The 26,407-nt window shown below is 32.8% G+C and overlaps 1 protein-coding gene across 3 annotated transcripts in view; it reads left to right on the top strand.

The window, feature by feature from the left end:
* The window catches only part of LOC129230453 (sin3 histone deacetylase corepressor complex component SDS3-like), a 57,392-nt gene that overhangs the window by 6,125 nt on the left and 24,860 nt on the right, over positions 1-26,407 (top strand). For 2 of the 3 annotated variants that reach the window (XM_054864854.1, XM_054864868.1), the window contains 3 exons: positions 650-716; positions 5,019-5,166; positions 15,717-15,873. In XM_054864854.1, the coding sequence (XP_054720829.1) occupies positions 650-716; positions 5,019-5,166; positions 15,717-15,873 (372 nt within the window). The remainder of the gene's footprint in view (positions 1-649; positions 717-5,018; positions 5,167-15,716; positions 15,874-26,407) is intronic. The other variant, XM_054864863.1, reaches the window with a different exon arrangement.

The raw sequence follows: 26,407 nt of genomic DNA, 5'->3' as shown, positions 1-26,407 counted from the left end.
AATGTTTCTTATGGGGTCGCAATATTACTCCTTCTTTTAAGACATGTACGATATTATACAGTTTTTAAAACATTACGTGAGAAACAAAATAGCATAATTTTTATTTTCCAGCGCAGCAATGCGAACCTATGTAGTCAAGACTCAAGAGGGAAAGAACTAGAATTTCCTTGGTAGGGTCTGTAGAAAGCTGCGGTTTCATTTCGCTGTCAGCTATATCTCCTTTGACTACTCTGCACAGCAGGGGGAGCGTCCAGTCTGTCCCCCTGCAAAATGTGACAGGTCACATGATCCACACTTTCATCGGTCACCGTTTGTTCTATTGGTTGTTGAAGTGTCAATCACTTCACTGATGAACACTGCTTTCGTTTAAAGAAAAAGCCCATTTTCAAGCGAGATCCTTTTTCTTCTCCACTGAAGAGCAGCCTTAAGTTTTTCAAAAAAAAAAAAAACATTTTTTAAAAAAAAACCACATGTTTTTTTTTTTTTTTAATCACTTGATTTAAAACCACGGTTTTTACCAAACAACCCTGGCACTAAATATAGATCTTATATTGTTGTATAAATTTATCTTTTAATTTTAATATTTTATTTTGTGCACCACAATTCTAATTGAGCATTACTTTTAACAATTTAAATGTGCATTTTTCAGATACTGAAGATGCTAGTGAAACTGATATGGTGAAACAGGAGGAAGAATATACTGAAATCAAAGAACAGTAATGTTTTTAAATTTTCAACGTTGTTACATAGTTTTTGGACCAAAAATTACTTATCTCTATTGTTTGATTATATGTAGTCTAACTTTCTGAACAGTGTTAAAACTAAAAATGTGTTATTCTTGTTATTTGGGTTTTCATCTTAGCATATTACTAGCAAAAATACCAGGCATTGCCTGGGTCGGTTAAATTTGAGAAACAATCTCGAATTTGATTTATTTTCTCTATCAACTGTATGAACTTATAGCACCCCCGCTGTGATGTGATTCAAAATCGAGCTTCTTCCTTACCCATAAAAGTAAAATACCAATAAGTATAAAGAACGAAATAGTATTCAGTTAGAAACGAAAGCACAACAATTAAGTAAATAAAAATTTGAAGAATTTCCAAAATTTGAAATTTCTTTTATTTAAAAAGATTTCTTGGTTTTTTTTTGAACAAAGTCTAAAACTTTTTCTATATGGCTATTGAAATACAATCGGTTTAAAAAAATGTAGTCGCCCGTAATCCCATAGCTTAGTTATTTTGGAAAATTTCAATTATTGTGGGTTCTTGGTGCGACTTAAAATGTTACCAAATTTGTGGTAATTGTTTTGGTAATTGCTTGGATAATGCTCCCCCCCCCCTTACTTTGTAAAACTCTCTTGTTATTAATTTTTGTCAATGAGATATTGAGAGATTTTTGCTTACCATAAAATGTTGTTAAATATTTTCATCCAAAATGTTTCTGAAATTAGTAGTAAAACTTGGCGAGTGTTTGAAATTGCATAAAGACAAATTAATAATGGAAGTTTTTGTGCCTATAATAGATTTTCCTAATTTAGTTAGTGAATTATTTTATACTTTAACAAAAGTTTTAAAGATTCTTTTAATGGCAATATTTTGGTTACATGGTGAAAGCTAAAAAACATTATTTTATAGTCTTTGGCTGCAAAAACAGCGCCGGTTGAAAAAATTGCCTTACTTTATAATTGAATCGTTATAATTAATTATTACTATGTTCTTATTTCTATGAAATTAATATATATACAGTCAATTTGCAATAACTCGAATCTAAAGGGACCAACGAAAAACTTCTACTTATCAGAAGTTTGATTTACTGCTAGTTTCGGTTTTCATCATTTTAATATTAAAAACCATCGAATATTTTAATATGTACATATAACAATCAAAATTACAGAACTTAAAAAATTTTCAAGCACAATATGCACAGTTACTCAAAAATATTGTGAGGAAAAAAATTAAAAACATGGTTTTGATTTCAATACTGCTGGAACCTCTTGAATAGAGCTGATTCTACTTCAGAAAAGGAGTACATTTTCATTTGTTTCAAATTCGACTTCATGGATTCTACCGGTTTAGAAGTTTCTCATTTTCTTTTAATATCTTTGACAGAGTATTTGCTTAGACATCTTTTAGTAGTAAAGAAAACTCACTCTCTCTCAGGAACTTATCAGCAAATGGCTGAACTAAAGAATGAAGGGGAACTCATCTTAACTTAGGTCAGCCTTTAAATAAAGGTACAGTCAGTTGACTTGATAACTTGACAGCTTAAAAGCAAATTTGTAGTCTAGCAGCATGTCAAAGTGTAAACAGTACAGTACAACAAAAGAAAACAAGCTATAGTCATTTCCGCAGGTGTAACTCCCTATCTATTGTGCTGGAATTGCAAGTGAAGGTGAATTAATTTTTTTCTCATAGTCACTTGTTTGTTTCTTTCTTTTCTTTTCATCCTGTTGAAATAAATTTCCAGTCATCTTTGAAGAAACTTCGAGTTAAGGTTAGTTAACTTCAAGATATTGGGAATAATTGGCATATAATTAAAGACAAAGGGGTTGGGACTTGATAAAAACTTCGAGTTATGGTATTTGAGTTATCGGATTTCGAGTTATCGCGAATTGACTGTGTTTAGTCACTGATTTCCAATTGTATGTTTGATGCATAAACACGTTTGTAAGTAGTAAACTTACAGATATTTTGAAAAGACTTTCTTCCAGAATAGGAAAAAATAGGCTTGTCTGCCTGTATGTTAAAACCCAGTTGGTGAAAATCTTTTATGTGATTGAGAAAAATGAATGTCATGTTTGAAATCAGCTCACCCAATGGAATAAAAGTCACCTGTTACCGTACAATCACTTTTCCATGACCGGAATTTTGCAGGCCTGTGTAGGTTTAGATAATAAACATTTTCTATTTTCTAACTGTTGCCAAAATCAATTGTCTTTTTACTTAGCCCCAGTATTAATTATTGGCATAGATGAGGATAAAAATCCCAACAAAGCAAAAAATTTCATGCTTGCTGCAGAGTAGCCTTGATTCAAAATTTTCATTATGTTTACTGTTAATATTGCTATTGTAAGGCAACGAATTTTTGTAACGATGGGTTTTATATTTAATCATTTAATGGGAAAATTACATGAAATTTATTGTTTTTCATCATAATTTTTTTAAACTAAGTTTTTTACAAATAAATTATAGCCTATGTTTCTCCTTAATAACGTAGCTATCTATAGTGAAAAAATGGTTAGAATAGGTCCAGTAGTTTTGAAACTTACCCTGGGGTACATTCAGAAGTAGCCATTTATGTATATAGAGGAACTGTTCGCCCAAAACGTTGATAATTTCCCGAAGCTTTCATTATGGAAGTTGTAAGAAAGTATTGACTAAAAATCTAAATTTAGAAATTTTTCTGGTATCCAGTAGCCAGTAGAAGCAGGGTTTTCCAATTTTGTCCACCCCGGAAGAAATCGCCTGGACAAAATGTCATTTTGTCTATTTCGTCCATTTTGTTCACTTCGTCAGTAAACTGAAAGTTTTTAGTTAAAAATTTGAAGTTTGAAAATAATAAATACAGTTGAACTCGGTTAATACGAAACGTAAAAACTCATCAAATTTGTTCGTTTTATCCATAACAACTATGAATGAGTGATGCTCTGAAAAAACGAAGGAATGCTGACCTATGTTTAAAAAATATTTTACTACTAATACACATAATTTATTCTAACATTCAGAAAAAAAATCACTTATTTCTTATGACTGAATGTTTTTGAAAATATTGAAAACGGATGATGATAATCCACAATCGCGGAGTAGGTATATACCACAATGGAAGATGAACAGTTTTATCTTCGAGTGAATTGAAATGCCCACAGATAAATAAATGTACGGACTTTATTTTCTACGCAAAATATTTAATACTAGGAAATCGCACGTCATGATATGATGGGTGAAAATTGTTTCTACATTTGAAAGAAGGAATTGCCTGTTTCATGATATTTTGGTAGTCGACATTTTAACCCTAACTCCAGTGGATTAACCCTAAACTCCAGTAGATAGCATTCATTGTTGATCATATTTTCGTTTCTTCATTCCCCTAAAATGACACAATCTTACCAGTAAAACAGTTAAGTTACTGGATCAAGTTTAGCCTTGTCAAAATCAAGCATTTCTCTGTATGTCAAACATTATTAGAAAATTTTATCAAATTACCATGCCATGGTGCGAGTTTCATTGTTGAAAATATCACGTTAATCGATCTTTGACTCTTATATATATATGAGGATTTTCTTCTTGATACATAATGAAACTTCTACTACTTCTCAAAATGATGGCTAGTCTCAAAAAAAAAAAAAAAAAATAAATAAATAAAATTACAGTATTTAACCACAAACATTTTAAGTGAAGAGGACAGAAATTTTTGTTAGTTTTAGCCGATACTTTCAAATTAATGCGCGTATTATACGTGAAATTTTTAATGTAATTAGATAGCGGACCAAACTTAACGAACAAAATGTTCGTATCAGCTGTGATTTCATATTAAGTGTGATCATATTAAGAGAGTTCGACTGTGATTATATAGATTTTTCCTATTCAAGTGATATTTTAATATAAAAATAGTATACATAAATCTGTATACAGTAAAATCTCTCTGATGCGGACACTAACGGGACAAATGTTTTTGTCTGCAATAGAGAGGTGTCCGCAGGAAAGAGGTTTAATAATGTTATTAGCATTGGGCAGGGGAATTAAAAATTGTTTGCATACGAGGGGTGTCTGTTAGGAGGGCTTTTACTCTATAAACAATTGATTCTAAAATATTTTAAAGTGAAAATAAAACAAAAAGTAAGATCGGTTGAAGTTCATGTAAATGTGTTAAAAATTCAAATAAGTGTTAAAATAAATTATAATGCATGTAATGGCATTTATAAAACAAGCACATCAGCTGAAAGGTGCATTCATCAATTGAAATATTAAACATTTTAGAAAATGCATAATACTTATTGTTTGAAATTGTTATTATAGAATGTATCAAGATAAATTGGCAAACTTGAAGAAACAGTTGCAGCAATTAGAAGATGGTGTTCATCCGGAATATTTGAAGCGCCTGAAAAAATTAGACCAAAGTTTTCAAACCAGACAGCTGTTAAATGAAGTATTTGAACGTATTGAGGTAAGTTTATTCTGGAGCAAAAATAATGAAAATAATCTAAGTGTAATCAAAAAATATAAATTTCAAGATAAGCGTATTCTCTTAGTTCTCAATATCACCCACACCATAAAATAATGATGTATATTATATTATTTTTTAAAAATTGTACTGATTTTCTGCTTTGTAACAAATTTTCAATGTAGCCACTAAAATACAGAAACCATTTTCAAATTCTAAGCTTTCTAATCAGGTTATCTCAAAATAATCTTTAAGTGTGGTGGAATTCTGTATTTTCGGTAAAAGTTAAGCACAGGAGAAAAAAATTTTATTTCCGGAAGCCAATCTGAATTGGCAACATGCGACTCCAAAAAGAACCTATTTCTTAAACACTTATTTTAAGAGTGATAGACAAGGAGTCCCCGTATGGCAACCAACATTTTACATCATGTTGTGGTCCGCCTTGAAATTTTGTGAGTTTTACATTCAAAAATAGGTTTTAGAGGGGTGCCCACCTCGGGGGTGGGTTATGGCACAGGCTGTGCCATTGAAATTTTTACGGAGGATTGTTTAGAGGGGTATTTTTCTCATTTAGGGGGGGGCGATCTTTCCGATATTGAGGGGGTGCACCCTTGGCCTTGGGGGGCACCCCTGGGTTCTATCTCGCATTTCTCATGCTGGGCTTCTTTTCTGGTCATTCCCTATTGTTGTTGTACCCCTAGCCTCCCCCATGTGGGATCATAGGACCCCAAAAGTTCATTTCGACAAACCCCCAAATCTAAAAATCTGCCGCTGATGGCAGAACTACAATTTGCTGCAGAGGTTCAGTGAGCAATGTATTTACTGATCCATGCTTAGCTTTTGGAAGGGAATATAGTAAGACTTAAATTTAAAGATATATTTATTTATTTCAAACATAGGTGATGTGTGGGATTGCACAACATCCTCTTATGAAATGAATGTTTTTATTATTACACGAAGTTAAGAAGCATGATATCTGTTCTGTTTATAAATAAAAAATTAAGGAAAATAAAGTAAATGAGTGGAAACATATATATGCAACCCAAATTCAAAATAATAGAATATCAGAACTGTTTGCACAAAACTTGTCCCTGAGTCGGGAAAAATGAACGCGTGCAAATTAAAAAGACTAAAACTCGTTATTCATGAATGGGTAAATCAATTTAAACAACTTTTCAGATACTATAATAATTTATGGATCATTAACACATTGGAAAAATAGATTTTTTATGTGAGTCAAAAAATTAGAATAATCAATTCATTCAATGTGAATTTTAAAAAGTGAAGAAAATATTTGCATACTCGTTAACCTATAGTTTGTCACAAGTATGGAGCTTGGGACCCGGATAATTTTACGCTCTTTAAAAAACTTTTTATTGCTCGAAATGCGTCGTTAAGTGATAAATAGCAAAAAACGAAGTTACATATTGTATCATTTCTTGAAGTTAGAAAAAAAAAAAACTATCCAACTCAATTCAAATGAACGTTTTACAATCTATGGTATGTAAGATTTTAAAGGAATATAGAAGGACTAACTAAAAAGTAACCAAAGTAAATGAGGTAGAAAAATTGTAATACCTGGCAGGGATGAACCGAAATTAAAGTAAATTGTCCAAAATACTCGTTGAAGAATGCTTCTTACGTCCATAAGTGTTGGACAGAATGTATAGCTTTCTTATCCATGCCAACTACACTTGGACGGTTGCATAAACTACAGTTTTAATTGCGGATCTACGAAGTAAGACCAAAGATAAACATGAAGAAGAAACGTGCACGACTCTCCTGGAGCAAAGAGAAGCTCAAACAGGGGAAAACAGGTTAGAAAAGGATTATATTCAGTGATGAATCGTTTTTTGAAATATCTGTGAACAAAAAAAGGTGTTCAGGTTCGACGTTTAAAAAGAAAAGTGTATGAGAAATCTTGTGTAAGGCGTTCTCTCCAATTTGACACATCCTTTTCGGTTTGTGGGTGCATGAGGACTGCTGGAGTTGGGAAATTATATATATCTTAAAATAAAACAATGCGTGACTTCTGCTGTTTATCAATAATGCTGCATGATACTTCATCTGAGGGACAGCAGTTATGCATTTAGTGACACATTTTATCATTCAGCCAGATTCTAATCCCTGTCATGTCTCTAAATCAACTCATAGATTTTAAACAGAAAGAGCAATTTCGGTATAAAACTGATCAAGCAACTCTACCAATCTCAATACAGTCAAGAATTTGTGGTACCGTCAAATCTAAAGAAAGTGGTTTAAGACCTGGTGCCCGCCAACAAAATTGAGCTCATTGCCGCATTGAAGAGGGTATGGAAACAATCAGAAACGATTAATGTAAACAGGTGGTAGAATCCATGTGAGAAAGCAGAAGCGTAGCTAGACCCGACTTTCGGGGGGGGGGGGGGGGGGTTACTTCTTTTATATATATATATATATATATATATATATATATATATATATTTATATATATATATGTATATATATATATACATATATATATATATATATATATATATATATATATATATATATATATATATATATATATATATATTAGTATTAAAAAATAAGAGGGAGGTGAATGGGACACTAGCAAAAATACCCGGCGTTGCCTGGGTCAGTAATAATTATGAGAAAAAATAGTTACTTGCTTTTTTTCTGGTTTAAGTGAAAGAATTTAAAACACATCTTTTTGACATGATTAAAAGTAGAGTTTCTTCCTTACCCATAAAAGTAAAATAGCAATAAGTATAAAGAACAAAATAGTATTGATTTAGAAACGAAAGCACTGTATTTAAGCATATACAAATTTCCAAAACATGAAATTATTCTTCTCATGTTTAAAAAGATTAATCTGTTGATATTCTTTTTTTTTAACATGGAGTCTAAAACCTTCTCTGTATTGCTATTGACGTTGCTCGTAATCCCCTTATACTTTCTTCAGTTATTTTGGGAAATTTCAATCATTGTGGACTCTTGGTGCGATTTTACCGAATTTGCGGGAATCGTTTTGGGATACCTTCGATGATGCTCCCTCCTTCTTTCCTTACTTTGTAAAACGATCTATTAATTTTCGTTACAAAGATATTATTGCCAGGTGCTGAGATACTTTTGGTCACCATAAAATGGCGCTAAAGAGTTTCATCCGAAATGTTTCCAAAATAAGTAGTAAAATTTGGCGATTGTTTGAAATTATGCAAAAAGGAAAAATTAATGGAAGTTTTTGTGCTGTTTATGGATTTGCCTAATTTAGTTGCTGGATTATTTATTAACACAGTAAAAAAAGTTTTTTAAAGATTCTTTGATTGGCGATATTTTGTTTACATGGTGAAAACTGAGAAACGACGTATTCTTCGGCTTCAAAAACAGCAACATTGAAAAAAACTGCCAAATGCATCAGCTACGGAAATATTTCCGCAAAAATTTTGGCGATCTGCTGGTTGATTGGATAATGAGTAAATGTTCAATCAGCATAAATAATAATAAAAACTATTAATTACATTAAAGTTCCGTTTAAATGGAAAATGATCAGCCAAATCATGTATTATTTGTCAATCTTGTGCAAAAATCTTACTTCAAGATTTGACTTGAGAAAAGCCTTGAACAGTCACGAAAAGCAAAGATAGTCCACAATACAACAATAGTCGCTATCGACAGGGAGTTGAGATGATACACTAAATAGTGTATTGAGTTTAGGAAAGCCTTCGAACATGGAACTAAAAAGCTCATAACTCGTTTTTTATTCTACTTAGAAATTTCGAATTAGTGCCATCTTCAGCAGAAAAATCAGAGCTTTCGATGGACAAATAATGTAAATATGTGCAAGTATTTTTTCATCCCTATATTAGAGAATTTATACGAAAATTGTATTTTATTGCTCCCCTAAGGGGGGTTTTGCCCCCCATAACGGGACGAAAACTACCCTATGTGTTATTCTGATGCATAAGCTATATTATTGTAAAGTTTCATCAAAATCCGTTCAGTAGTTTTTGCGTGAAAGAGTAACAAACATCCATACATCCATACAGACAAACTTTCGCATATATATAATAGTAGTAAGATTCAATTTTTTTTTCTTTTCCCTCCATTTAATTTAAAGTGAAATTTTCTAGCAACGTCTTGTCAAAACCAGTCTATACAAATCAAGGGGAAATCATATTTCTGATGAGCGTGTTCCGTTCATTTCAGTGTGACTGTTTAATTTAGAGGCTAACACACACCTACAAAAGCTGACATCGCTGAAAGCTAATAGATACTTTCATTTCCGCCTGTAAACTGGATGTTTGACTTTCAATCTCATCGGTGGTCAGACTATAAAGACTATTTTTACTAACTTGGTTTGCTCTAAAAGTATGAAATAAAATAAAAAAAGTCTTCTTGAATTATAATCTGCAAAAAATGAAATTGCATATCGTTACATTTATATGTTGCTTTTTATGTATTTACATTTATGCTAATTCTAAAGCAGTTAATAAAATTTGAATAAAAATAGTTAGGAAAGAAATGTTTGTGGTGGAAATGTGGTTAATTCTTTCGTATTTGTTAGAAAACATGAACCACCAACTTAAATAAAAAAAACATAATGAGGAAAACAATTTTAGGCCGATCGTATTTTAAGTGATTCCGCAAAACTCCAGGACGTCTCAATGCTTGGTGCCTACGTGGAATACTAAGAAAAGGTTTGACTTACCCCATGTAGTAGAAACACAATAAGCACAACTCATTTCGCGTCACTTGTGAAAATTTATTCCGATGATTATCACTTACACGACGAATATCAAGATCCTAGGGAGCTCCCGCGGCGTAATTAAAACATGGAAGGGAATATAAAAGATTACAATATGAAAAATTTAGGTAAGTTAAGTTCACAGTCCAGTCTATTGCAGGGAATTATGTTGTCACAGCAGAGGGATGTGCGTTGTACATGGGAGGCTTAAAAAAAGGCGCGGCCTGCTGTTGCAGTGAAAGAACTCATCGTAGGGACATCAGCGAGGAAGATGATGTAAAACCACATGGAGCTGGCTGCTATACCACGGCGATGACTGAGAAATCTCATTACTCAGGGAAAAAAACATGGCGCAGTGGGAATCAGAACTGAATTCATGTCGACCGCGCGTACCGCTTTCACTATCCGGGTCTCACCAGCTACAGGTGCATCACCAGCCTTCTCTGATCATATGCAATGATCATCGAGTAAAAAAGAAAGGGTTTTCATCCGTGCATGATCGGAGCTACTTCCACGTGGACGCGAACATTTTTCAATCCTTTTTTAGAAAATCTTGATTAAATACAGGATCTCATTCGTAACTAACTTATCATTTTTTTAGAGAAACAGGGCTCTAAGGCTCCTGTGCAATTATTTTACAATTTACATCATTTTTTATGCCGATGCATCCAGATTTTGCATCGCAGTCGTCGCCACTGCATATGACCCATTTTCAGGTCCAGCGTCCGCGCTCCTAACACTTGCTCAGTCACGTATCACGGCTAGCACACTACTCCTTTTTTTTTCGAAAACTTTCATGAGACATCAAGCTAAAAACCCACGCGGTCGCGTGAAAAACAGATATCCATACGCGGCGTCACTTAGCACAGCGAATGGGAACGCGGGAAAATGACATCACCAATGAGACCACGCCTACGGCCAATGAGCGAAAAAGGCGGGAGACAACGCATCACGGGAGGAAGAAGGGAAAACATGGCCGCCGAAAACTCAGAAACGACGCCATTAAATCAGAAAATGCGAACGAATGAATTAAAATGCGAATCTAAGAAAATATATGTGATTACTATATCACAATGTTGGCAGTGGAAAGTTATTCGCTCAAATGCATACCATCTGTTCTCCTCTCAAGCTTTTTTTTAAATTTTATTAGCTGCTTTAGAATTTACATAAATATCTATTTGAGAGAGCAACAGCAATTTTCGAGTATTATAAACAGAAGTCTTTTTTATTTTCTACTTTTTAATGCGAACCAAGCTAATAGAAATAATCTAGATTCATTTCGTTTTTAAACATTTTATTCATGTAATGCTATGCAGTTTTTCTTTTAAATTAAAATAAAATTACCTGCAGAAGGATCCGATGGGACTAATGTTGCTTTGCAGATTGTACTTCGTTTTCTTCAGACAACGTTAACTTTCTATTTTTAGAACAATCCTTTTCGTCGTTTTAATTTTTTTCTTTGGGTTTAAAAAAGCTTATCGGTTTTGCTCGCTTCATTATGCAACAACTTTCACTTAAAATGTACTATTTTAAACAGACTGCACGTTTCCAAAAGAATACAATGTAAATACTGGCTGAAATATCAATAATTGCAATGGATACTCTGGTTAGCAAAGGTCGTTTTGACTATGACCACTTATGACACACACGAGAAGGCTTTCCAGGAAGATTAACCAAAGGACAGTCATTTCGCGCACTTTCTTGGAAGAACAGTAAAGGGGTGAAATTCACAGCTTTGACATGTAAGATGAACATTTCAAGTTCATGGTTGAAGGTCATTCAAGTTAAAAGCCATTTCACTCTGTTATCTGGATTAGTACTGTTCTTTGGTTGCTCTCTTTCCTAAAATTGTGATTCCTTAGAAAACCAAAATGATAGAAGTGAAAAGAAAGTTAGATATGCTGCAATTGCTTACCTCAAGAGGATAAATAATGAATCCAAAAAAAAAAAAAAAAAAAAGCAGGGACCAAAAAGCAATAAAAGACTTCTTGAAAAAGATATGCTTAAAGTTTCTTTTACTGTGAAAATGATTCCTTAAACTCGCAATAAAGCACTTAATAATGTAATAATAGAATAAATACCTAACAAAACTAATAAAGAGGACTTTTAATCAAGAGCCCATATTGTCTTTAGTATCAATTTCATATTTTCACCATCATATTTCAAATTTCTATAAAAAGTTTCCTTAAGCCCCCGTATCTCAAAACCTCTTTATCGCGATTTTTTTGCTTTAATGTGAAATTCGAAACATACAGATTCTACTGTATGCAGGGCCGGATTTGGAAGTGTGGAGAACACGAGGGGCAACGAAGGAGTGGAGGCCCCTAATCAGGGTTCGAAAAGATCATATTTTTGAAAATATCCGATACTTTGATATATATTCGAATATTTTGATATATAAATATATATATCCGATAATGTTGATCAGCACTTTAATAGTAAATACATCCCAAAGTTACTGCTATTTATTTTTTTTTATATTATTATTATTATAATTTATAGGGGAGAAAAAAACGTAAAATTTGCTGACCCGTGAAAGTTAGGATAGTTTGTAAAAATTTTATTGTGGGGGCCCCTTTGTTGTGGATGCCCTGGGGCAGTAGTCCTGCCTGTCCTCCCCTAAATTCCCTGACTGTATGCAATATTCCCACTGCGGGGCTCATAAAATTAACAATTTGCAGAATCTATGACAAAGATAGGCTTCATATACGTGGATTTAACAAATCAATATTTTTTCTAAAACGAAGTGTCAAATGTCACTCAATTAACAAAAAATTGTCACAGCAGAGGGGGGCGTCTTTATGCTTGAGGGTCACACATGGAGCAGATTTTCAGTGGCATTTGGGGGGGGGGGGGAGCGAAGTGAATTTTTGATCTTTGTTACTCAGAAAGAAGTCGTTTTGATTTTTTTTCTTTTTCTTTTTTTCTTTCTCTTCTCTCTTCTTTTTTTTTGAGACTAACGTTTTGAGGGGTTTTTTTTGTCCCCAAACCCCCCCCCCCTTAGCTACGCCCCTGTGAGAAAGGATTAAAGCATTGAATCCAACAAAAAATGACACATTCTAGTATTGTATTGTTTCTTTTGAAAGTGTTTTCCCTCCTTTAATTTGAATATTCTAATTTTTAACTCAATGTAAATCATCATTATAAACTTTTGGATTATTCTGTCTAAAATTATTTTTAATTAAGGATATTGGAAATGAAATGCACACTTTAAAATCTGAGAAAGGTGGCACGTTCATTTAAATACCTTATTTGCACTTATAATTGGTTAGAATAAACTTTTTTCGAAAAAGTGTGAAGCATTCTATTATTTTGAATTTGGGTGGTATATATATATATACATACATGCATGCAGTCTGTCTAAAGTTGCAGCAAGTATCCAGTTAAGGCAAGTCTATCTAAATGAGGGGTAAAAGTAAAAACTTAATGTAGGTGTTTCACTTATTTCAATGCGACTCTGCTTGGTTTTACTAAAAAGTTGACAAACTTGGTTTTGGGCCCTGTTTAGTCTCTCTCTCCCTCTCTTCTACTTCTTAAATATATATATATATACTAGCAAAAATACCCTGCGTTGCCTGGGTCAGTAATGATTATGAGAAACAATCGTTACTTGCCCTTGTTTTCTGTTTTAAGCGAAAGAATTTCAAACAAACCTTTTCGAAGTGATTACAAATCGAGCTTCTTCCTTACTCATTAAACTAAAATAGCTATAAGTATAAAGAACAAAATAGTATTCAATTAGAAACAAAAGCATGACATTTAAGCATACACAAATTTAAAGAATTTCCGAAATATGAAATTAAACTTTACATGTTTAAAAAGATTTATCTGTTAGTACTTTTTTTTTAAATCTAAAACTTTCTCTGTATGGCTATTGGTGTACGAACTGTTTTAAAAAATGTAGCCGCCCGTGTTCCCCTTACACTTGCTTTAGTTATTTTGGGAAATTTCAATTTTTGTGGGCACTTGGTGCGGTTTAAAATCTTACCAAATTTGCGAGAATCATTTTGGGACACTTTCGATAATACGCCCCCTCCTTACTAATTTTTATTATAGAAATATTGTTGCCAGATGCTGAAATACTTTTGGTGAAAATGAAATGGCTCTAAACGGTTTCATCGGAAATGTTTCTAAAATAAGTAGCAAAATTTGGCGACTATTTGAAATCGTGCAAAAAGAAAAATTAATGGAAGTTTTCGTGTGGTTTATGGATTTGCCTAATTTAGTTATGAATTATTTTGCACAGTATTTTTTTTAAGCATCTTTGATTGGCGACATTTTGTTTATATAGTGAAAGCTGAGAAACATTATTACGTAGTCTTTGGGCTCAGAAACAGCGACAGTGGAAAAAACTGCCAAATGCATCAGCTACTGAAATCTTTCTGAAAAATTCTGCCGATATTTCTGCTGCAAGTGTCCAATCAGCATAAATAATTATAATAAACCGTTAATTGCATAAGTTCCGTTTAAAAGTAAAATGATCAGCCAAATCCATTTATTTTTAGCCAATCTTGTGGAAAAACGTTACTTTGATTGACTTGAGAAAAGCCTCAAAAAGTCAGACGAAACGCAAAAATATTTAACAATATAACAATTCTTGGGAGTTGAGATGACACACTAAATAATGACTTGGGTTGATGAAAAACTTCGAACAGGGAATAAAAAAGCTCATAACTCGTTTTTTATACAGCTTAGAAACTTCGAACAGATGCTATCTTCAGCAGAAAAATTGGCGCTTTCGATGGACATATAATGTTAATATGTGCACGTTTTTTTCCACCTCCATATTGGGGCATTTATGCGAAAATTGGGACTAAAATTGGAATAAAAAGGGAACTATCAATCGGATTTTTTCGAACCTTCCCAGTACCAAACTGAACAAATGGTGAAAGTTTCAGCCAAATCTGCCGGGTAGTTTCTGAGATCTTAGGAAACAAATTTACCAAACTCCATTTATATATATATATATATATATATATATATATATATATATATATATATAGTTTAAACTCAAATTGTAGAAGCTTTTCATCTTAAAACATGTTGACTTATTTATTATTTATTCCAATAAATTTATAGTGCTTTTTTCTTATAATTAATAAATAAACACCGCCTCATGTAAAATTTTTAGATATTTATCCCCTTTATTTCCTGATTTTAGAATTTTTTAAGTTATTTTTCAATGGTTTTTAAGAGCAAAAGTTATATAATTGATAATGCAAACTTTCCATTATAATTTAGTAATATTTGAACACTTGCAAGATGTTTTACAATAATGTACCTATTTTTCTAGTTAAAGTCATATACTGTTTATATTGTACATTAAGCTTTTGCAACCTTACATCTATTAAGCAAAATGTTTACCAAATTAGGTTTAAGATAAATACCTTTGTGCTGAACAGTAAAGTAAGAAAAAACGTCAAAGAAGAACAAATTGCAGATTACAGCAAATAAATGCTTTTTTGACGTTGTTTTTTCTTACTTGACAAATTAGGTTTGCATTACAAATTGATCACCTTTCTTATATTCCAAATAAAACAAGCATCCATTTTACTAATTGTAACACTGTTAATCATTATGCTTAAATTTGTCAGTGTTTTAAAAATTTGGTTTTTATTTAGCAAATTTTAGTTAGTAAAATCATTGTTTTTGATCTTTCAAGTAGTTAAACCCCTGCTTCATTTAGTAAAGAGTTTCCATCTTTTTCCTTTCATTATTTCATCAATTTTTATGCTTGAAATTATTTCTTATCAAAGTTTATTCATTTTAACTTCAATATCTGAAATCATAAAGTTGTTATTGCATGCTATTTTTATTGCTGTAGAAAGAAAGAGTGGAACGTGAATACTTTCTTGAAAAGGAGGCAGCCAAAAAAGAGTTTGAAGAGAAACAAATTGAGTTGAAAGAAAACCTAATATCTGACTTAGAAGAAAAGAAAAGAATCATCGAAGCTGAGCGTAGCAACATGGAGCTCACCGGTGGTACACATATCTTGAATTTTGTTTTTCATTTTATATTTAAAGTCCTTAATATGTTAAAAAGAATATTTGTGTATGGATGTTTATATGGCTGTTTGGCAATCTTTGAGATCTAGATAAGCTTTTGAAAAAAAAAAGTAAATTTTAAATTAAAATTTTTTTTTTAGCAGTTTATTGAATTGCTTCAGAGTTAAAGTTGGAATTTTTGTGTTAGTATATAGAGGAAAGAATGTCGCTTCAACTTTGATGTTACATATAATTTCTTTGAAATATGTAAAAAATGTTGTTTTTCTACATGGGCTCAGCTAAAAAAAAATGTGCTCTCAATTGAAATTTTACTCTACTTATTCTACAAAGCATCTGTTATGATATCTTGGATCTTTTCTTTATTAGTCTATAAGGACCCTGTTTAACTCGGCAACTTTCCAACCTTGTTGTGATTAAAAAATTTATAATTTATTTAAAGAAGAATTAAATTCCTAAGTTGTGCTGCAATTTGCAGAAGGTATGCTATTTATTATGACAAAGCCTTATCTCTAAGTATTTGAAAGATTGTTTTAAGTATTTTGTTTTTTTTTGTAGCCATACAAATGAGATAAGATATGATTAGAGAAGACTTGTCATCATCTCATTTAAAACCTTTCACTGGAAAAAGAGCATTTATTTTTGTTATTTATTGTTATCCCTCATTAGGTTCTGCCTTAAAATAGCTATTTTTTCAATTATTTTTTAGGAGATGTACATAAATATAGAAAAGTATAATTTGTAAATATTAGTTCTCTAAAATCTTCATAACTCTCTTAAAGTCATATTGTTTATCTGAAACGTACTTTTTAACCCAAAATGAAATATTTGCTTGGTAAATATATTCATAAATTCTTTGTTTCATGAGTTTCCTGCAATTGAGCACATTTGGCGGTTGACATTCTTAAATATGGATCTGAAATAATTGAATTTTATCCAAAGATGTGTTGTTTTTTTTTCTGATTTTTTTTTTTTTTGAGACATCTTATTGAGTTTTTAGATTTATTAATGTATTTTTAGTTATGTTATGTGACAATTAGTCTTTATACTTTGATGACATAAAACTTGAATACTTTTTCCTATATTAATTTCTATTCTTAACTCGCAATTTAAAAATTGCATTATGAGTAATAATCTTTAATATTGTGAAATTTTTGAAGTACAGTTCAACCTCGATTATCTAGACTTACTGAAATAAAAAAATCCAGGTACTAATGGGTAATAAGCAGAACAAATCCTTAAATAAGCAGACATACTTTTTCTTGTGACACCATACAATGATATATAACAAAATTACTTAGAATTGATTACAAGATATTATAAAATAGTACCTGGACGACCAAGCCTCGCTCGGCTTTAAAAGAATTATTTTTTGTCAAATTGTGTTTTTTTAAGGTTCAATACTTTTCCAAATATACTTGAAAAGCTTCACATTAACGAAATATTATGAACTCGACCTTCTTGTAACACTAAAGTACCATACAAAGAAGATTCTGAATGTAATTAAGTCAACATTTTGCTTTAAACTATCTGTTAAGTTTGTTTTCACTATACAATTATCTTGTCAGTAATTAAAATATTTTGACCTTAGTTTTGCTATGGTGAAATCGGTTTTTAACCGAATACTTCCTTTCATACTATGATGCAATTCACGATTTTATCCCAATCGACATTTTTTTAAAAATAAGTACTTTTAATTTTTACGCCAGAAAATGCTACATACAGCATGATATCCATCAAAACTGATGATCCACAAATCATTTCAACAAATGATAACAATTGTCTTAACAAAACATAAACAATCTCAAGACATACACTTCTTCGAAATAAAATTTAGATGCGTGATTTAAAAAACATGTTAAACTATTTGAAGTGTAAAAAAAAAAAAAAAAAAATATGGTCAAGCAATAGTTTCACTTAAAAGAGAAAAAAAAGCCTTGCATCGACTTACATAATGCTTTTGAATTTGTTTTCAGCCAAGTGTGTTAGAAATTACTTAAAGTGGCCAATATCAGCCAAGCCTGGCAACCCTAAGCAAGTATAAAATTTTAAAGCGAGAAGAGACAAATTTTCATTGTTATGGTTGCAAATCATCTGATTGATGCGTCAACTCACAGTTTACTTCAAGGCTTAACTCAATTTGACTTTATCTTAATAAACTGTTTTTTGTAAAAAAAAATCGCGTTTTTACAGAAAAAACACTGATGTAGATGAACTTAGAATGCAAAACTACAATTAAATTCAAAATTTCATCCAAATCGTTAGAGCCGTTTCCGAGATAAGAAATATATATATACCCATAAGAATTGCTCGTTTAAAGATATAAGATATAAAATCATTTTTCACATTATTTCTTAACAGAGATGCGAATTTTCCGAAAATTTTGAAACAGTGGTTTTCCAGAAAAAAGGGGGGAAAAGATGATTTTTTTTTTTTTGAAAATTAAAATTTATATTAATAGTTATTCTTTCTGAGAAAACATAAAAACTGTTAAATATTTAAAATATAAGCAATCTGTATTATTTTTCTTTTTAATATATAAAACTTCTACTATCAAATAAAAATTTGTTTCCTAGCTGCCAACAAGGGCACCTATATAGGAGAGCAAGTGGGGGCTCAAGCCTCCCCTTAGAAATGAGAACTTCCTTGCTTTTAGTGCTTTTTTCTTTACAAACGTGTATAAAAATTTCTTTTCGAGTCATTAATGAATAAGTTATTAAAAATGTCAAATTTTAATATCTCGAACCTATACTGAAATCGGTTTCTATGGGGAAAATATTCTGCTAAAACATGGGGAAAAGTTTTGAGCCCCCCCCCCCCCCGCTCTTAAAATTTTGCATATGGGCGTCCATGGCTGCCAATAGTTGTTTTTGTTTAAAACACCAAAAATTAACGAAACTAGTCGAATCTTCATTCAACTGTTAGTTTTGTGTAAAATGTGATTTTTATAAAACGTTAAATAAACTTTTCTTTTATTTTTATGTTCTCGAGATTTCAAGCAAAAAACGTTTTCTTGAATTTTTTTTTCAACATAAATTTATATAGGTGTGTTCTTTTTTACACCTACATTTGAATGAAAATAAGTTAAAATTGTAACTTAAACATTTCTACTAATTGATATTGCTGACATTGTTCTGTGCCACATGTACATTTAATTTTACTGAGAAAAAGGGCAAGTAATACTTTGATGTACAGATAAATTATCTTACAGTTTGCATTACCTAAATTAATGTTTTCACGTTATATACTGAACATAAAAAATATTTAAAAAAAAAAAAGGGCGTTGGAATATAAGGTAGAATTTTTAAATACATTATTTTGTGCTAGTAATTTCGAAACTATATTTTTCCTGAGTGGACATAAACTCCTTTGGGGAAAAATCCTGCCCCCCCCCACAAATTTCTATTTCCCCCCAACCATTTTCATCTCTATTTCTTAACAAGGATTTGTTTCACTAAATAGTGACTTGTTTCAAACACTTGTGGTGTTCGATTAAAACATAATCATATCAACACTTTATCATTAATACACTCAGGAACATTGAAAATAGTGCCCCAAGAAGGACACATTGGGTTGAAGTGAAATTTAATACACAGAATAGTATAGGTGAGAGATACACTTGATTCCCAAAATCTAGACTGTTAAACAAATACAGGCTAAGAAATGAGATAAATACAGTGCTACTTCAATAGCGCGTTGGGCCTCTTTTGCTATAATACAAGCTGCAACACGGTACGGCATCGAGCTAATTAAAAGTCTGATGTTATCCTGAGGCAGACGGACCCACAAATTTTGAACAGCCACTTCTAAATCCTGCACAGAGTAGCACAGCAGCATCTGGTGTTTCAGCTGATCCCATACATGCTCTACAGGGGAGAAGTCGGGGGAAAGGGCTGCCCATGGATCTCAAAAGGACCTAAGAAGTCTTGAGCAACTCTAGCTGTATGCAGCTGAGCTTTATCTTTCTGGAAAATTGTCCCTGGGAGACCCTTTAGGAACGATCCTACATGTGGTTACAGAATTTCATTAACGCAATGCTGACCCATTAAGGTTCCACGTACCACAACTAGAGTGGACCGGCTGTCATAGGCTATGGCCCCCCTGACCATTATACCTCTGGTGCAGGCAGTGTGTCGTGCGATAGAATGGTACCTTTCTACAGGGCACCTCCACACCCGTGTGTGGTTATCATCTGTGATAAACATAAGTTTATCCTAAATAATTTATTATATGTATCGACATAGTTATGCTAATCAGGTATGCAGTATTTATAGTGACTTTAGCTATTGAATCATTCTCTCTTTCTCGTGCTCGGTTTTAGTTTGCCTGCTGTTAGAGTGCGGGGTTTTCGACTCTCTGGTATTATCAAGCCATTGAGTTCCCCGTTCATATTTTTTTAGGATGTATTAATTGAAACTTAGTTTTTGATCATCGATAGATATATGATTGAATCATCAAGCATTATCTGAACTTAGTATTCGTTGAATATCTTGAATTGATGCAAGGCCGTCGACAGGATTTATGGGCCCCTATGCAACTTTCTTTTGCCCCCCCCCCACCTATGGGCACCACAGCAACTTTTTTTTGCCCCCCCCCCCCCCAACCTTTGATTCAACTTTCCGCTATTATGCTTTGTTTTCACATAAATAGCGAAATATTATCTGTAGATATAAAAGAAAATAATGTTTTACAGAATGTTTTCGTGTGAATAAAAATTTATTAGTAATACGTCTTGTTTTTCAAGAGGTTTCCAACTTAGTTTTTTTTTTTTTTTTTGAGGGTTACAGCTACAGCCACAAACCGTAAAGGTTCGGTGACGGACCGCAACATAACTATAACAAAGACGAAAATACGTTTTTGTCGGGGGTAGGGGATTATCGCATCGTAATGAAAGTTAAAAAAAGAAAAATAAATGGAATGTAAATAAATAAACTGTTCCAAAAGTATATATAAAATGTTCAATAGAAAAACTCAGTTTGTTGGCTTGCAACCACTAAAAACGATGTCCAGCTTAAGCTCTGTCATGGGAGAGTCTGAACTACTTAAGGTGTGATACACATTTGAATTTAGAAAGTGCGTCATATAGTGTATAAGTTAATGCAGCATAACCTACGGTATTCATTAATGAACAGCATTTGGACTCGATGTGGATTTTCTAAATAAAACTTTTTCTTGCATACAAACATGAAATTAAATGCAGCAAATAGTTTTCCAAACGGGCTTCTCGAGCCACAGAAGCAAGGCACGCGGGCCATATGCGGCCCGGCGGCCGCAGTTGGAAATGCCTGAGTTGTAACATTCAAGATTGTTCTTTAAATGAAAAAATTCCTTGCTTTGGTCCATGGTGGCTAAGCCACTACCAGTCTTATGTACTGGTAACCCCATCGCCAAGGGGTCACGCCCGATAGCCAGGCAAGGCTAGCCACGGGTGGGTTTCTTCGTCATAGGATCCCAAGCCTAAATATGGGTATCTTATCAGGTTCCCAAGCCTAAGTAGGGGTATCTGTCAGGTTCCCAAGCCTGCATGGGTGTCTGTCAGGTTACCAAGCCTAGTTATGGGTATCTATCAGGTTCCCAAGCCTAAGTAGGGGTATCTGTCAGGTTCCCAAGCCTGTATGGGCGTCTGTCAGGTTCCCAAGCCTATTTATGGATATCTATCAGGTTCACAAGCCTTAAGTAGGGGCATCTGTCAGGTTCATAAGCCTTAATATGGATATATCTTAGGTTTCAAAGTCTAAAGATTATAGAAGGCATTTTCTAGATTTTTTGGAAGCAAATTCTGAAATAATGTCTTCAAAGTTCAAACTTCTTGCCAATTCAGACTCTATAGAAAACAGACAAAGTCCACTTAGTCTTTCTTGACCCATCGTTGACCGTAAAAAGTTTTTGACAAATTTTAATTTGCTGAAGGATCTTTCAGCCTCAGCAACTGAAATAGGGATGGTGCAAAAGATTCTAATTGCTGTGCATACATTAGGAAACAATTTTTCCAGTTTTAAGGATTGTAATGCATTTAATAGCGGTAAGGGCTTCAGCAATGCTGGTGCTATGTTTGATTTGTGTATGGATTTCAGAAACACCATTTCTTCGCCAATTTTGGAACTTATGTCACATTCATAAGTTTCTGCGAAAGCACTACATTCCCTAATTAAATCCGTGTCACTTAGTTCCAGATATTTCCACAAGAAATTAAATGTTTCAGAAAGTTCTTTTGTGGCACGAAATCGATCAGTAAGACCTGCAATGACAGAATCGACTATTTTGTTTAAAATGTTGATTTTATATATTTCACCCTCTGACAATTCATCATTCAGATCTTCTATTTCATCTGCAAATATTTTTCTTTTCTTTATCCGTTTCTCCGGAAACTCGGTTTCTGTTGGCATATCTCCTGATATATTCTGGGCAACAATTCTTGCCTCCGACAAAATGCTTTCCCATTGACATCTTACCTCTTTCATGTCTTCAATAAGGCATATGATGTTTTCTACTTCAACATCTAATGTTGCTTCACTAGCTTGCAAAATTTTGTTTTTGAAATCAATTGGAGTCAAAATACGATGCCAAATTATCGACATTATAATGATATTAAAGCTTTGGCAATATCATATCAAACCGTTTAATTCAACTTTGCCAACTGCGGTCAAACTTAAACTTTTGCATTTTTCTAAAGCGCGTTTTATTAAAAGCAGATGCTTTGCAATTGGTTTAATGCTTTCAACTCTGGCTGACCATCTTGTGCCGGACATTTTGTGAAGGGAACAGCCAGTTCCATTTGTTAGTATTTCCCACCTCTGTGGACTTATGGAAAAAAAAATTGTACAGCTTTTGTACGACACCAAAAAATGTCACAGCAGTTTCACAGCACTCCACTGCATTAACTTCACACAAATTTAAAGTGTGAGCTCCACATGACGAAAATTTGGCCAAAGGATTTTCTTTTTGAATATAAGCTTGTACTCCTTTATATTTAGCTGCCATATTCGAACCATTGTCGTAGCATTGAGCTCTGCAATCTTGTAAAGGAATGCTATGACTTTTTAATTTTTCTAAAATTAAATTTGTTATTTCTTGCCCTGTTTCCTTACTGCATTCTTCAAATCCTATGAACCTTTCTTTTATGCTATATTCCTGTCCGTCGAAATTTAGGTAGCGAATAACAAAAGTATTCTGCTCAACATGGCAAACATCTGGTGTTGCATCAACTATTAATGCAAAATACTTTGCTATTTTTCTCTCCTCCAAAATAAACTCCATAACTTTTTTTGACAAGCCTGTATAAAATCGTTTTGAGATTCCAGAGAAAGGTAGTGCGCTTGAAGTCGCTGCCCCTTCTTCTGCGATTCTTTCACTTTAGTTATGTGTTCCCTTAATAGAGGGTCGTATTCCGCTAAAAATTCTGCTAATCCTAGAAAATTACCATTATTGGAAACTCCAATTTTAGTAGAGGTGCCACGAAATGAGAGCCCTCTCTCACTTAGAAACAAGGTAATGGACAAAAGTCTCCTAAATAGATCCTTCCAATACGCTTCTTGACATACCAACTCCTTATCAATTATCTTAGCGATATCATTCCCTTCATTAATATTTCTCTCAGTTTCCCTCCATTTAACATAACAAAGCTTGCATATTGCACTTGACTCATGGGCAGGCAACTTGTTATATAATTTTCTCCATCCAGCGCTTTTATCCCAGCCATTGCAACTAGTTAAGACAGATTTTTATTTTGAGCTCACGTCGAAAAGTCGGCAAGGGAAGCAATGTAGAGACTCTTTGGAAGTGCTCCATACAAGCCAGTCCCTGAAAACCCTTTCTCCATTGCTTTGCTTAGAGCTAAGTACGGAAGTGGGAAATGGTCGTACACCATCACTAGGCAAACTGGATGGAATTTTAGCAGGACCCTTTCTGACTATTTCCTCCACAGACTTTGACGACGGCGCATCTTGGGTAAGTAACCCTAGATCGAAACCTATGGCCTCGTTCTCTTGAGCAGGAGCTCGATCAGTGAAATCTGCACTTCTAAATGAGTTTTCAGCTGTGTCTGCGAGTTGACTTGAAATATCAGCGGCGGAGAGGTTTAAATTATTCGAATCCTCACTGTTTTCTGATTTATCATCTAAGATAGCTGACTCTGTGTCTTTCTCAGCCGGAATATCATTTAACGAGTTTTCTGAAAGTAAAAAGATTACCTTGCAATTCGTTTTTTTTTAAACATTTTCTGCAGTTAAAGTTGCCTGTAAATAGATGTATGTTCTAAGCTTTTACCCTACAGCTTTTGTTGCAGGGGGAGGGGAGGCTAAAATTTATAGATCCGGGCCTGAAGTTGACCCACAGGGTTTAGTAACCTTAAGTGACTTTATGATCAGAGTAAATATTCTCATAAGAGTATATCAAAAAAAAGTACTCTATGTTTACTCCCTAAAATTTAATAGATGCATAAATTCTCAATAAAAATTGCATTACCAGTTTAGTATAAATTTTATTTCATTTAAAATATTATTTATACTTCCAGGAGTCTGTCCAGGATTTTTCACAGGGTCCGTTTTTTGTGAAAAATCAAATAATTTTGTGAAAAATGAATTAATTTTGTGAAAAATCAAATAATTCCGCCAAAAAAAAAAAAAAAAAATGTTAAAACGAAATTTTAGAATTTAGAGATGGCACAAACTGCATCATTCAAACTTAAAGTTGAGTGTTTTCCTCTTCTATGTTGATAACATCATTCTGAAGTGTTTTTCTAGTATTTGGCGGGGGGGGGGGGGGGGACTCGCTCTCTCAAGTATCAGTATTTATCTACCATTCTACATTATGTTAAATTATACTAGAAATATTTCTATACAGTATTTAAAATAATTGTAATTGTAACAAAAAAAAAAAAAAAAATCAGACAAGGGTTCAGCCTTTAACTTTTTGACCCAAGACACTCTTAAAAAGCACAGAATTTTGTTTAAAACTTATAAATTCCGTTATTTTAACAAAAAATAAAAAGAGATTTTATTTGTTTACCTCTTAACAAAGCTTACTAAACATCAAAAATTCGAAAAATCGGATGCCCATAGCGGATGCAAAGAGATCGCAATTCTCAAAGTGAAGGCATCAAAAATACAACAACAGCTTGTACAAGAAATATTTTTGATAAAATTATTTTAAAATTGCATTTTAGAGTCTTATGATAAACATATCATTAATATCTGTGGACACAGTCAAAGCAAAAATAAAAAATAATAATAAATAAATAAATAAACCATCGATTCAGCATTTCAATTTTTGACTCATAAAAGAAAATGGAATTTTGCTTTTAAAACTTAAAATGAGAGTTCTAACGAAAATAATGAGACTTATTTATTTTTCATCCTAATAAAGCAAAGTTCGCTTGAAAAAAGAACAAAATATGATTCTCATATCGGATGTTAAATTATTGCATTTTTCAAAATGAAGACATCTAAAGGAAAAAACGGTAATTAAGAGTTTATTTAAAGTTAATCATCTTTGTTAGCATCAAAAATTAAACCCATATAATTTTCTCCCAAACTAACAGTTAAACATCGCACCTCACCGTAAAAAAGTAAAATGATGAGAATATTTTCTAATCAAGTCATTATAAAGGTTCAACTCCAGACGCTAAGTGGTGATAATTTTGAAGTTGGTAACTCTATCTGAAGCGATCATATTTTTTCTCCACCCTTACTATCCCTTTGCAGTTCTAAGTTCATTTTGCTGATACATATTATTATTGTTTATTAAATCATGAGGGGGGGAGAAAAGTGCTTACCAACGCCTTTTCAGAAAAGTTTACAACAACACCGCTGCTAATTAACTGTGATAAAAACACACAAACAAAATTATTTAAAACCAAACTTATTTTCAGCTGTTAATTTCTTTCCAAGAAACAAACAACAAGCATTATATTTATTTGGCAGTAGCAATTATTTATCGCTTGCAGGAGCATCACAAGAGTGCCGTGTGCCCGCCAATCTTTTTTTTTTGCAAAATTAGCAGATTTTGTATAAGCTGATCCCTCTAATTTGACTTCAAAAAAGATTCCAAAAATTATCAGTTTTATACACGGAAAAATGCATTATTTTTCTTTCAGATTTGCTCTTTCAATAAACAATTTGTGAAAGATCCGATCTTGTTTATCAGAATTTTGTGAAGGGTCCGTTTTGGTTGATTGGGATTTTGTGAAGGGTCCGTTTTGGTTGATTGGGATTTTGTGAAAGGTCTGTTTTGGTTGATTGGATTTTTGTGAAGGGTCCGTTAACGGACCCAAATATCCTCTGACCAGACCCCTGACTTCCTAGAAAAGAATAAAAAAGGATAAAAAAAAAGAAAAAGAAACATACCTTCTATAAGAGGTGCACCATCTGTCGTAGTCTCTGTATTTTGAAGGAATGGCTGTTCTAATGTTGTCTGTGAACTTCCCCCAGATTTAAAAACCAGATTTAAAGATCCCCCTTTTTAAAAACCAATATCTAACAGAGATCGATTTCCTTTCAAGGAATTTCGAATTTTT

Source organism: Uloborus diversus, chromosome 1, assembly GCF_026930045.1.
Source record: "Uloborus diversus isolate 005 chromosome 1, Udiv.v.3.1, whole genome shotgun sequence".
In the NCBI taxonomy this organism is placed as follows: Eukaryota; Metazoa; Arthropoda; class Arachnida; order Araneae; family Uloboridae; genus Uloborus; species Uloborus diversus.
Note: the sequence above shows the minus strand (reverse complement) of the source record. Positions and strands in the feature narration are given on the sequence as shown.